Genomic DNA, 13,580 nt, shown 5'->3' with positions numbered 1-13,580 from the left:
TTTGGCATCAGGGGTTAATTTTCGAGGCTGGTGCCTGCCGTGGCTGGGATTTTTTCTGGTTTTATTTCTCAACTCGGCTTTCTTGGCACCAAGAGTCAATTTATGAGGCTAGTGCCTGCCGTGGTTGGATTTTTCCTCTTTTACTTCTCAACTCGGCTTACTTGGCACTAGGGGTTAATTTCCAAGGTCGGTGCCTGTCGTGGTTGGAATTTTTTCTTGTTTTATTCCTCAACTCGGTTTGCTTGGCATTAGAAGTTGATTTCCTTTTGTGACTATTCATTCTAATGTTTGGGGACCTACTCAAACTGTCTCCTTATCTGGTAATCGATGGTTTCTCACTCTTATTGATTGTTGCACTCGAATGACTTAGCTCTATTTGATTAAAGCTAAAAGTGATGTCTTTTCTTGTTTTCAATCCTTTCAAAAGATAATTTGTACTCAATTTAATACTAAGGTGAAAATTTTGAGAACTGACAATGGAAGAAAATATATGGATAGTAGGTTTTTTGCTTATTTGGAGACCAATAGGATAGTACACCAGACAAGTTGTCCTTATACTAGTGCACAAAATGGCTTTGCTGAAGGGAAAAACATGCATCTATTGGAGGTAGCTCGATCTCTTATGTTCACCATGAACCTACCCAAAGTATATTGGAAAGATGCAGTCTTTGTATTTGTTTATCTTATCAATAGAATGCCCCTTAAGACCCTTGACTTTATGAGTCATTTGGAGGTTCTACAAGGAAGAAATTCATACATTATTCTACCAAAAGTATTTGGGTGTGTTTGCTTTGTCCATACTAGGACAGCGGGAAAGTTGAATCCCAAGGCCTTAAAATGTGTGTTTGTTAGATATTCTCTGACAGAGAAGAGATACAGGTGTTACCATCCTCCATTTAGTAAATACTTTATTAGTATAGATGTTATCATCTGAAAAACTGAACCCTACTTCAGTATCACCCACTTACCTCTTCAAGGGGAGAATAATGAGTAAGAAGAAGAGACCCCGAATTCTGTAATTTTGAATGATATGGTTCAGTGAGAGAGTTCTAGTAGACATGGGGAGATAGCCAATCAGCGGGAGAGAATTGAACATTTGGACAAGCCAGATTTGAAGAGGTATTCAAGGAGAGACAAGGCAGAAGAATCTATTATGCAGTCTACTCAGAGTTAAGAATTTTCTTCTGGTGAGTTACCCACAACTCTTGAATGTTTCAATGATTTAGATAAACCATTACACAAGAAAAGGTATTAGATCTTGTACTAAACACCCTATTTCTAACTTTGTTTTTTTATGAATCCTTGTCTGCCTCCTATAGAGTATTTGCCTTGTCTATTTCTTCTGTGTCTATTCTACAGGATTGGAAGGAAGCTCTTGCAAATCTTAAATGGAAGGGAGCAATGATTGAAGAGATGAAAGTACTGACAAAAAATGAGACCAAGGAGCTTGTCACTCTTCCACCTGGAAAGAAACTTATTGGCTGTAAGTGGGTATTCATAGTGAAACATAAAGCTGATGGCACAATTAAACGGTCTAAGACCGGATTGGTTGCTAAAGGATTCATCCAAACCTATGGAGTGGATTATCAAGAAATATTTATCCCAGTTGCAGAAACTGGTGAGCCCGTGGATATTGGAAGATACCAAAGATTGGTAGGAGGTTGATTTATCTCTCATACACCCGATCAGATATAGCCTATGATGTTAGCTTAATTAACCAATTCATGCATGACCCTCACGAGACTTATATACAGGTTGTCCTTCGCATCTTGAGATACCTTAAGTCTCCACCAGTGAAAGGGTTTTTTTACTCTAAGCATGGTCACCTCTGAGTTAAAGCATTTACAGATGCAGATTGGGCAGAATCTCTCGATGACAGGAGATCCACCTCTGGCTATTGCATAGTTGTGGGAGGAAACCTTGTCACATGGAGGAGTAAAAAACAAAGTGTTATTACTTTGGTCAAGTGCTGAAGCAGAATACAGAGCAATTGCCGAAGGTGTGTGTGAACTTTTATAGTTGTAGAAGTTATTAGAGAAGCTGAAATTGCCCAAGAGAGACAAGATAATTTTGTATTGTGACAACAAAGCTGTCATTAGTATAGCACAAAATTCAATTCAACATGACCAAATGAAGCACATTGAGATTGATCGATACTTCATTAAAAAAAAAATTAATAGACGGTATCTTGAACTCGGTTCTTATGACTTCTACTGTGCATCTTGCGGATGTGTTCGCTAAAGGGCTCAACAATAGAATCTACCATAATCTGATTTGCAAGTTGGGTATGTGCGACATTTATGCACCAACTTGAGAGGGAGTATTGACTTATTTACTGATTCTAGTGATATGATTTGATTTGATTATGGATTCTAGACATAAATTAGGATTCTTAATTATCTCTGTAATTATTCTTTAATTATTTATTTTTTGTTTAGTTGTAATTTTTTTGTGTATAAATAGTTATATAAATCACTTGTAAAGATTAAGAGTAAAATACAAGAATACTCCAAAATTCTTCATATTTAATAGGCAAATTGGGGATACGAACCCAAATCAACACTTTATCAATGGAAGCAATTTCTGAATCAAAATTTGATTGCCATTGCCTTACCGTAAGATATGATCAGCAATCATCCAAGGGCATTCCAATAAGACGCGCTCATATTCCACCTTAGAATTAAACCTAACCATGAAAAACCCATTTACCAAATCAACTAGATCGAGGGGTGATTTAAGCCCCACAGCTGAGGCAATTGCTTCTGAAGATAATTAAAGCCAATAGAGCGACCATGCAACTGGATAATAAGAGAGCGTTTCCAAGGCATATACAATTATTGATTTCCTTATTTAGAGACTCTAATTGCCAGGCATTGCACATTATCAACACTCTCATCATCACAATCACATTCATCTTTGGAAAGATCCTCCATATTACTAGTCACCTCCCACATCAAAAAATAAGAATGAACTCCACCTGCAAGACATCTTTAAAAGAGGATTTTCGCTTCATATCAGCTGCCGTCCCAACCCCAAAATCAACAGTCAAAACTTGCTCTAATATCACCTCACTCATGCCCTCCCATAATTTAACTTTTTTGGAGCTACGACTGAGCTCCGCCTGCTCCTCGGTCAATGATGGTGCCAGGACGGAGCCCTCACAGCGCAGGAGAGAAATCTGCATAAGACATCATTTTTTTAATGTTTAATCTCTTTAATCATTTTTATATATTTAGTAATTATTACATCAGAAAGTATCTATTTGAATAGAAAATAACTCGGTAAATAATAGCTTACTTGTAAATATTCATATCCAATTGAGAAATTTCTTAATATCAAACCTTTCTTCTAGTAATTTTTTGACACACTTTGACCTTTAAAATAATTTTGTCAGAAAAATTTTTTAAAGAAATATAATTTTCTTTGAAAATTTGTTCGGTTGAAAACCTTTTTTTATTTTTTAAAAGGAAAAATTATTTTTTAGTCCCTGAGGTTTAACATAATTAATACTTCTGTCCCTCTATTTTGGCGACCCAACACTTAAGTCCCTCACTTTCTCTTCCGTCCAAATTCGTAGTCCTTCCATCCAAAATAACTGTTTGGTCAAAGAGTCAAAGGTGAGAGGTGAGAATTTTTTCCAAAAATAACCCCCTCAACATGAAATCTCTCATCATTCTTCTCTTTCATATCTTCTCCATTGTATTTTACCCATTATTGATTCTCCTTTTTCTTTTATCTCTCTTTTCCATCTTCCTTCTCTCTTATATTTTCTCTATTTTCTTTTGACATTGTTGATTTTTTTTTTCTTTTTCTCTTTTCCATCTTTCTTCTCCCTCATATTTTCTCTATTTTCTCTTGACATTGTTAATTTTCCTTTTTTTTTTCTTTTTTCCATCTTTTTTCTCCCTAAAGCATTATTTGAGAGTTGCAAGATCTTTTCTTGGAGGGTCAATTGAGAGATGAGAGAGTGAACTCTTATAGAAACAGAGAGAGATTTGTTGTAGAAAGGGTAGGAGTTATGGTGAGGAGGCTGACAGTGATTTGGAGATGGAGAGATGGAGGAGAAGAAGAAGAAGAAGAAGAAGAAGAAGAAGAAGAAGAATCTACAGTAAAGAAGCATCTACAATGAAGAAGCATTTGGTTGGATTTGGGTTTCGTGATTTTGAAATAGTGGGACTTTTAGTGAGAGTCAATTTTGTCAATTCACATGTCCCAAACGGCTATTTTGGATGGAAAGACTACGAATTTGGACGGAAGAGAAAGTGAGGGACTTAAGTGTTTGGGTCGTCAAAATAGAGGGACAGAAGTGTTAATTAAGTTAAACATCAGAGACTAAAACGTAATTTTTCATTTTTAAAATAAAGTTAATTACTGAATTTTTTGACCATTGCTTTTTTTTTTTTTACTTATTTCAGAATTAGGTTTTTGCAAAAATTCAATTTGATTAATATATTTTAATCAATTCTTATATTTAAAAAACTATTAATTAAAAGAATAAATTTTTATTTTAAAAATCATGAAATAAAAACCACATGAAACTAATGTAATTGTATAAAAGTTTAATTAAATTTTTTACCAATCAAGACGGCTTCCTTTAGACATCAACTAACGAATGGATAATAAAAGAACTAAAATATAAATTAAATATTAAAATTAATTAATAAATTTTATAATATAAAATTAAATTAACTAGTTTTATTAAAATATCATAATTAAATAAATAATATATCTAATCAATTAATTATTTATCTTTACCATTTGCCATCACAATAGAAATTTATGTTCAATTTAATTAAAAATTATTTATGAAACCAAAGTCAAGTGATTAAATTTTTATATTAATAATATATCTATAACAAATTTCAGAAGATATTTAGTAATACATAGTTAATATTGTTCAGTGATTTTAAAATAATATTGTAATTTGTAAGCATTTCCTTATTTGCCATTCTTAATAAAAAGCTAACATAATAAGATATACACGTCATGTTCTAATTTTCTTTTTGAGAAAAATAAAAGTAGATAATTTTGAGTTGATATAAAGGGATTTAATAATTTTTATATTATTTATTAATTTTATATATTTTTAAGAAAAATTTACTATTTAATATTTGAGTATTACTATTATTAATAAGTTAGTCCCTGTATTTTTAGAAACCTATTAAAACGTATTTATTTTTTCTTTCCGTCAACGAATTAGTCTTTTTGTCCTCTTTTCCTTTAAAAATAAATAAAATATGAGAGAGAAAATTTTTAAAATTCAATTTTGTCTTCAAATAATTTTTTTTATTTAGTTCTTAGATATTACTATTATTAACAAATCAGTCCTTACATTTTTAAAAATATATTAAAACGTTCTTATATTTTTTCATATCTATTAAAATATTTTTATCGTTTCTTTCTATTAATGAAATAGTCTCCTCTCCTCCTAAAAAAAAAGAAAAAAAAAGAAGAGAAAAAGAAGATGATGACGAAGAAGAAAAATAATCGTCTCCAAATAATTGTCTCCTCTCCTCTTGAAAAAGAAAAAAAAAAAATATTGATGAAGAATCAAAGGAAAAGAAGAATCAAAGGAAGAATGAGGAGGAGAAGGTAATTTAATTTTTTGTTATATATATTTAACGGTAAAAATAGATAGAAAGACTATTTTGTTGACTATAAAAAAAAATAAAGATATTTTAATAGATTTTTACAAATGTAGAGACTGATTTATTAATAATCGCAATACTTAAAGTTTAACTTATAAATTTTTTATTTTTTAATACATATTTTAATTAGTTTTGTAAAATAAATATATAATTAATAAAAGAAAAGCGAAAAATTATTAAATATATAATAATATTGCATAATATTATTAAAAAAATTTTAACTTTTAAATTAAATAAATAATTAATTAAATTAAACTATTAATTTGAAATATCATTAAAATTTAAAAATAAAAACAATAATTTTTGGAAAAATTACTTTTTAGTCCCTGAGGTTTAACGTAATTAACACTTCTGTCCCTCTATTTTGGCGACCCAACACTTAAGTCCCTCACTTTCTCTTCCGTCCAAATTCGTAGTTCTTCCGTCCATTTAAACCGTTTGGTCAAAGAGTCAAAGGTGAGAGGTGATAAATTTTTTCAAAAATACCCTTCTCTCAATGTGAAATTCTTTTTTTTTTTTCTTTCATGTTTTCTTCAGTTGCAGAAAGGGTAGGAAGAAGAAGAAGAAGAAGAAGAAGAAGAAGAAGAAAGAAGAGGAAGAAGTTGCAGAAAGGGTAGGAAGAAGAAGAAGAAGAAGAAGAAGAAGAAGAAGAAGAAGAAGAAGAAGAAGAAGTTGCAGAAAGGGTAGTAAGAAGAAGAAGAAGGAGAAGAAAGAAGAAGAAGAAGAAGAAGAAGAAGAAGAAAAAGAAGTTGCAGAAAGGATAGGAAGAAGAAGAAAAAGAAGAGGTATTTGGGTTTGGATTTTGTGATTTTGAAATAGCGAGATTTTTAGTGAGAGTTAATTTTGTCAATTCACGTGTCCCAAACGGTTATTTTGGACTGAAAAAAAAGTGAGGGACTTAAGTGTTGGATCGTCAAAATAGAAGGACAGAAGTGTTAATTATGTTAAATTTCAGAAAAATAATTTTTCCTAATTTTTTTAAAAAAACTCCTTTCATGTTGCCGAAGCCAGGCGAGGGAGTGTGAGTGTGAGCTCTGTTTCTGTAGTCATTACTAACCATGGTTATGAAAATGACTTCACCTTTGAGTTAAATTAAACTCTGCATGGTTGGATATTAGCTGTCACTAATTTCAATTTCATAAATCATAATCCTTTTTTTAACAATAAAATACACAAATATATATATATTTTCTTAATTTTATTTCCAAACCCATTTCTCATTATAAAAGCTCCTCTCAAAGATCCTCTGAGCTCCTCCACCTCCACCTCCTCCTTCCTCTCTTGCTTCTTCAGCTTTCGCCTTCCGTACTCCGCCACCTTCTTCTAACGTACGGAGTCGTTTCCTCTCTCTGTCTCAATTCCATTTCCTGATTTTGTCGTTGCCCCTTATAAGACTGCACTTATTGAACGTAAAGTTCTCTGCTTTAAAACCAAATAACTGACCAGCTATAGAGGAAGAGAGAGCCAGAGAGGGGTTTCTTTCTTTCTTTCTTTCTCTTTTTTTTACTCTGTTTTTTCATTTTTTGGAAAAAAACTGAAATTATAGCCCTCTTCTTTGGCTTTCTCTTCAAACTTCCATTGAACTTTAAGTGATTTCGGAGGTGGGTTTCTTTCAGATTTTGTTTTCACCTCCTTTTGGCAATGCAATCTCTGGATTTTTGGTGAGTTCTCAAACTTGCACCCCCCCCCCTTTTCTTCAATTATTATCATTTCCAGCACCCAGAAATTTATTTCTGTAGGTATGCAAGTGAAAACAAAAAAAGCTTGTTTCTTTCATGTGCCAATCAAAGTATACTTATTCTCACAGTGGTTTTGTTTTCCCACTTGGGTTTTGTGGGTTTTGGTCATTTGTAATCTGAATGCATGTAGGCTGCAGGGAATTTAGTGGTTGCAGTTATAAGGATATCAATTAAATAAGATATTGTTTTGGGGTTAAAATAAAAAGAGAGAATATGGGTAGAGTATGTACAAGCAAATTGATTGCGTCAATGTTCCGTTCACGCATGAATCCAATCTGGGCCCACAACAAATCTTCTATTAATTTTGAGTTTTCTTCTTTTATCATGGTGACATAATCATGACAATACCATGTTTATTTATGTCTGTATTTTGTGATAATCGAATATATTTGGTGCATTACCCTCAGATTTGTTTATATGCTTTTGGGTATTAATTTAATGCTAAGTACTTGCCCCCATTATAAAATTTTTTTATGAAAGATAGGGTTTTGTTTGATTCCATGCATTCTTTTTCTTTTAATTGCTAATATTTAAACAACAATGTGATTGTATGTTTCATTGATTCATGAAACTTCTGTCTGTTTGTTATCATACACTTAATAAATTATGGCTATATTGTTTCATTAAGGATATACCTGTGTTTATATTCTTATTTTATTTTATTTTATTTTATTTTTTGAGCTTCTTGTGGAGGGTTAATCTCTCATCAAAATAGTGCATCTTTTGTTTATGTTATGAACTTGTGATCTTAGCTTAGAGGCTTCATTTAATCAAAATCATGATCTTAGCTTAGAGGCTTCATTTAATCAAAGTCAATGTGATTGGATCATCAAGCTTGGTTAACTATGATGAACTTGTATAATAATTTACAGTCAATCTGGTTACCTTGCTATTAGGATGTCCTTCTGCTTCCTTTTTGACGCTCCATGTGTAATGTTTGATGTTATGTCTGAATGAATTTCTTGATTCTTTTGGGTTTTGTGTTGTTGTTACATGAATATGAATTGCAGGTCTCGTTTTGATCTCTGATTATACATGGTATCTCTTTGCCATTGTAGGGAAAATAAGTGAGTGGTGAAGAAGATGATGGAAAACAAAAGAAGCCCTTGCTCTGTTGACCAAGGCAGTCTTACTTCTATTGCAACCAAACGGCATAAATCTGATCTTTCTATATCCCCAAAGGTTTTACCCTGCATAGGCCTGCACCATTTTTCCATTTTTATACATTTCTCTTGCTGGAATTCAGTTATCTCCTCAATTATTTGTTATCTTTTCCAAGTTTTATTTCAAGAATGATTATGATATTAGCTGGTGTGTTTGGTTCAAGTAAATTGTATTCCCTATGCAAAGAGTAAGACTTTTGGATCGTTTGGCATTCGCATTGCCTTGCTGTATCAAGCATCCTCTTTTTGGTATGTGGCAATCACATGACTTCCTTGGCCTCTTTCTAATCTTTGCCCGAGTCCTATTGTTCCGTGCAGGCAGGCACAGACCTACATTCTGAGCTTACACTGCATCGCTGGGCCAATATCTATGGTCCATTCAAGTTACGAGCCCTTTTTATTATTTTTATTTTTATTATTTTTATTCCCCAGCAAGGAAGAAAATGGAGTTCTTTTATATATTAAAAAAACAAAGATTATGTTGAGAATTATTAAGCTTTACATTTGTGATTCTTGCATTTTGAATCAGAAATTGGATGAGCTGACTATAAGTAGCCCCAAAGTAAATAAGTATGATTTGCAAATAATGGATGGTAAATATTTTGCATAAAACGAGTTTTACAAACCTCTATGAGCTAACAGTTTATTGCAATTTGAACATAATGAGATGAAGGGAAATTGTTTTGCCTTTTCCTCTAAGTTAACAAAAGCTACTTTTTGTATTTTTTTATTTTTAAAGTTGTGTAATGCTACCTGCTTATTCTTGCTTCTTATTTGTGTTTGGAAATAGGAGAGGAAAGAGAAACTAGGTGAACGGATTGTAGCTCTGCAGCAGCTTGTTTCACCATATGGGAAGGTACAGATGGGCAAATCTTGTGGACAGGAACTCATTTATTTATGTGAATATATACATCACTTTAATTGCTTAAATACACCAATCCTTACCTCTTAGAATTTGAACAGGGAATTTCATTTTCTTGTTTGTTTCTTCCTGATAATAACTTGCCTATGATCTTTGAGTGACTGTCTCTGAAGCTTTGCAGTTTGCACGCTATTTATGTTATACCTCATCTACTGCATGCTGTAATTTTATAGCCTTCTTTTGTTTTGTGCAGACAGATACTGCGTCTGTCCTTCTGGAGGCAATGGAATACATACAATTTCTTCATGAACAAGTTAAGGTTTGGCCTTCTCTTGCTTATTATACTTTAATGATCCTAATGATCTATCTCTTTCTACATTAAAATTTTGGAACATGTCTTTGCAAATTCATTTTCATTAAATGGAAACTTGCTGAGCCTACTTGGGTTGATAACACACCCTAGTAATTCATTGTTATGGATGCTATAATATGGAACTTGTATCTTTTCAGACAGTTCTGATTTCAACTGAAAGATTTGGTAGGATATTATCAATTCATAACCAACTCATAGACTCATAGTTGTTTGGCTGTTCTAATTATCTAATAAGAATTTCACAAATCAAAATGTTAAAATAAAAAGAAGTGAAAGATAAACTTTCTTTACTGTTGCATCACTGGGAAGTTTGATGCCTACATGGACGGCAGTACCATTGGTAGTTGATAAATATTTGAATGTTCCTGTAACAGTTTGCTTTAATCTCTCGTCCTTGCACTTATGGTGTGGTTTCAGGTGCTGAGTGCTCCATACCTGCAAAGTACACCGGCAGCTCAATTACAGGTGAATATGAGTGGGATCTCTAATAACATGATAAATTTGACAAACTATGCTATGAAAATAGTCGATCATTAGATGCTTGTCTATGAAAATAGTCTTTTGAAAGGCACTTGTGTGACATTCAAATATTAGTTGCATACCATTCATTATGAAGATGTATCTCACACTTGGTGGGTAATTTTATTTTTCTTCGATGGAGACCTTGCTATAATTGAGTAGCACTTGATCTGCTTGAGAGTTTCTTGAAATCAAGCCATGCAGATTAGAATATATGCGATTACATGTTAGAGAAAGTCCCTCAAAAAAATCACTGTTTCGATTTTATCATCTGTTAGGCATTGCTGTTGAACCCTTTATTGTTCTCACCATTGTGAAATAAAGAAATGAATCATTGGTTCGAATTAAGAGCTAAGATTTTGAAGGGTTCAATTACTTGTGCAGGAATTAGAGCAATACAGTCTGAGAATCAGAGGTCTCTGCCTTGTTCCAATCTCGTGCACTGTTGGAGTTGCTCGCAGCAATGGCGCAGATCTCTGGGCCCCCATCAAGACCACTTCTCCCAAATTTGAGAAGGCCATATAAATATTCCGATGACAATTTATAGCTTAGCAACTCATGGAAGAAGACTTGGTGGTATAAATGGTAGCCATGGTAGCCAAATTATTCAGTGCACAAACAAATTTTTGTCAGGTTGAAGCAACTTTGTAAGTGGAGTCCAATCCTGATGTGCACAAAGTAGGCTTATATATATGGAGTCCAATCCTGATTTTGAGCCGGTGATGCATGCAATCTAAGGCATCTTAGCATGGTATGTGTATGTGTATGTGTAGCTCTTTTCTGATTAGGCAAAATGTATATTTGTAAACCTCATTTTATTAAATTGGTCCTAATGAAGGATTAACAAATGTATGCGGATGGTTCTTGGCGTATAGATTTGCTGCTGTTTTCTCTTTAGATTTAACTGCTTTGCACCGGTATGGTCCACTAAGGGCTAATGATTGATCAGTTCTACTGGGAAACGCATTTTACAGAGTTTTGCAGGCTGACAGCTTGAACCTCTATTTAAAATGACAATAATTGTCTGCTGGCGAGGATTGAGGTTAGTTCGGAAGCCAGCTTTTACGTAGGTGCTTGCATGAAAAGCTGGTGCTGATTGCTTGCATGAAAAGCTGGTGCCCACAATCAGCAACCGTTCACCTGCTCTGTGTTTCTTTCACATTAATGCGAGATCAGCATTCTGATATTTTCCTGGCAATCCTTCAGTAAATTTATGAGGATCATAAATGCCTGTTAATTACAATCCAAGAACCCCAATAATTGAATGAAAAAACTTTGGATTCACATTTAATATATTATTACCTTTATGAATAGTTTTCCAAATCAATATATACAATTTAAAATTCTCTCAATTATCTATTAGGCATTACAAATTTTTTTAAAAAAAATATTTACAATGCACATGTATAATTAATTCTTTTATTTACATTAAATATAAATTTAAATCGAACATCACACTGATCAATCAGACTAATTAATCAGATCGAACCGTGAATTAAATCAAATAAAAATATTTGATCAAGCTATTATATCAAATCAGAATCATCAATCAAATCGAAATATTTATTTAAATCAAATCGATTAATCTAATCGGACTGTTTTCTCGACTCGTATCGATCAATTAAACTAATTGATTAAATTAAATTGATTAATTAAATTAAATCAATCAATTATATTAATTTAATTATATAAAATATAATGTAAAAGATAAATTGATTTTAATTCAATTACCCACGTATAATGAATATAAAATAATTAATTTAAATCAATTAAATCAAATTAAAGTTATAATAAAAAGACTTCACTCAATTAACCCACTTTATTGTTAATATTTTATAAAACTTTATTGTTAATATTTTATAAATTAATTTTAATTCAAATATAATGAAAATAATATAAATCGAACTTATTCAATTAACTTATATATAGTAGACATACTAAAATTTAATTTTAATTTAATTTAATTGATTAACTTGTAAAAATTATAATGTAATATTTTATTATGTTATAAAATAATATATATATATATTTTTATATGTATATATAAACAATCACAATTGGAAATCTCTTAAGCCATCTCCAACGCTATTGGAGGGCCATCTCCAACGCTAAAATAGAATTTAGCGCAGCGTTGGAGATGGCCTAAGAGATTTCCACTGTTTATATATACTTATAAAAATTCTATTTTGGCGTTGGAGATAGCCCTCCAATGCAACGCCAAAATCCACGGGATTTTAGCGCTGCGCTATGGCATGACACTGTAGCAGTGCCATTTTTTTTTTTAATTTATAATATAATTTAAAATTTATATTTTTTCTATTTTTTTAATTTATAATATAATTTAAAATTTATATATATTTTTAATTAATTTTTTTTTCATTTTCATAATTTATTATATTTTTAATTTATTTTATATTTTTATAATTATTGAAATTTAATTTAAATTAATATATTCACAATTATAAATAATATTTATAATAAATTAATTAATTTATAATATATTATATAGAATAATATAAATAAATTAATTTATTTATAATAAATTAATTAATACATTTTTATAATTAATATATTTTTATTTATTTATTTATAAAATAATTAAATATTTGAATATTGAATAAAAATATAAAATATATAAATATTTAGAGTGAATATATAAAATTATATAAATTTTTTGAGTAAAATATATAAATAAAATTAAAGTAAAATAAATAATATAATATTAAAAAAGAAAAAAATATAAATAAAATATTTTTTTAGTGTTTAAAACGGTATAAAAGGTTGAAGATAATATTGCACTATTTTATTCTAAAGTACAAAAATAGTGCAAAACAATGATGCATAGCTTGGAGATGAACCTCTAATCCAACCTCAGTATATACATTTCTCAACGTGTTACAGCTCACAATCAACTAGCACCGACTTTTAGAAATTGCGGCAACCAGAAAAAAAAATATTATATAAATAAATATATAATTTTATATTATATTATATTATATATTTAAATATATTATATTGTGTAAAAAATATTATTTTTAAATGTAAATTTTTTTAATTATTTATTGTGTCTTAAAAATAATATAATTTATTGTTAATTGTTTAAAAAGAAGATATGTAGTTAGAATGAATTTAATAGAGGTAAGAGAAAGTGAATTGAAGGAAAATTTTGCCACTAAAATCATAAGAGTGAATATGTCATTTCATTTTGGTGGAAATATTTTGATCCACCTTAAATGTGTGGATCCACTTGATTTTTCTATTACGATCCCAATTCAA

At 30.9% G+C, this 13,580-nt stretch overlaps 2 protein-coding genes across 4 annotated transcripts; both read left to right on the top strand.

Moving 5' to 3' along the window:
• Window positions 1-490: 490 nt before the first annotated feature.
• On the top strand, window positions 491-1,665 carry LOC110613654 (uncharacterized mitochondrial protein AtMg00820-like). Its single transcript, XM_021754882.1, has 2 exons — window positions 491-607; window positions 1,360-1,665. The coding sequence occupies exons 1-2, from the start codon at window positions 491-493 to the stop codon at window positions 1,663-1,665; spliced, it is 423 nt and encodes a 140-aa protein (XP_021610574.1).
• Window positions 1,666-6,851: 5,186 nt separating this feature from the next.
• On the top strand, window positions 6,852-11,201 carry LOC110614189 (transcription factor bHLH153). Of its 3 annotated transcripts, none has more exons than XM_021755691.2 (6): window positions 6,852-7,309; window positions 8,446-8,569; window positions 9,341-9,406; window positions 9,666-9,725; window positions 10,203-10,250; window positions 10,689-11,201. In XM_021755691.2, the coding sequence occupies exons 2-6, from the start codon at window positions 8,471-8,473 to the stop codon at window positions 10,827-10,829; spliced, it is 414 nt and encodes a 137-aa protein (XP_021611383.1). In that variant the 5' UTR covers window positions 6,852-7,309; window positions 8,446-8,470; the 3' UTR covers window positions 10,830-11,201. The 3 variants fall into 3 exon arrangements, with proteins under 3 accessions (XP_021611383.1, XP_021611382.1, XP_043812201.1); XM_021755690.2 differs by having other exon boundaries at window positions 9,666-9,731; XM_043956266.1 differs by lacking the exon at window positions 6,852-7,309 and adding an exon at window positions 7,356-8,317 and having other exon boundaries at window positions 9,666-9,731.
• Window positions 11,202-13,580: the final 2,379 nt, after the last annotated feature.

The sequence above is a fragment of the Manihot esculenta genome, chromosome 4 (assembly GCF_001659605.2).
Source record: "Manihot esculenta cultivar AM560-2 chromosome 4, M.esculenta_v8, whole genome shotgun sequence".
Taxonomy (NCBI): domain Eukaryota; kingdom Viridiplantae; phylum Streptophyta; class Magnoliopsida; order Malpighiales; family Euphorbiaceae; genus Manihot; species Manihot esculenta.
The sequence above is the reverse complement of the archived record's forward strand: the minus strand, read 5'-3'. Positions and strand labels throughout refer to the sequence as shown.

What these genes read in the sequence shown, in the direction of transcription:
- LOC110613654 (XM_021754882.1), top strand. Translation starts at nt 491, where the DNA reads ATGGATAGTAGGTTTTTTGCTTATTTGGAGACCAATAGGATAGTACAC. An exon ending in AAAACATGCATCTATTGGAG is followed by an intron (nt 608 to 1,359) that starts GTAGCTCGATCT and finishes TCTATTCTACAG; the next exon opens with GATTGGAAGGAAGCTCTTGC.
- LOC110614189 (XM_021755690.2), top strand. Translation starts at nt 8,471, where the DNA reads ATGATGGAAAACAAAAGAAGCCCTTGCTCTGTTGACCAAGGCAGTCTT. An exon ending in TTCTTCATGAACAAGTTAAG is followed by an intron (nt 9,732 to 10,202) that starts GTTTGGCCTTCT and finishes GTGTGGTTTCAG; the next exon opens with GTGCTGAGTGCTCCATACCT. An exon ending in CACCGGCAGCTCAATTACAG is followed by an intron (nt 10,251 to 10,688) that starts GTGAATATGAGT and finishes TTACTTGTGCAG; the next exon opens with GAATTAGAGCAATACAGTCT.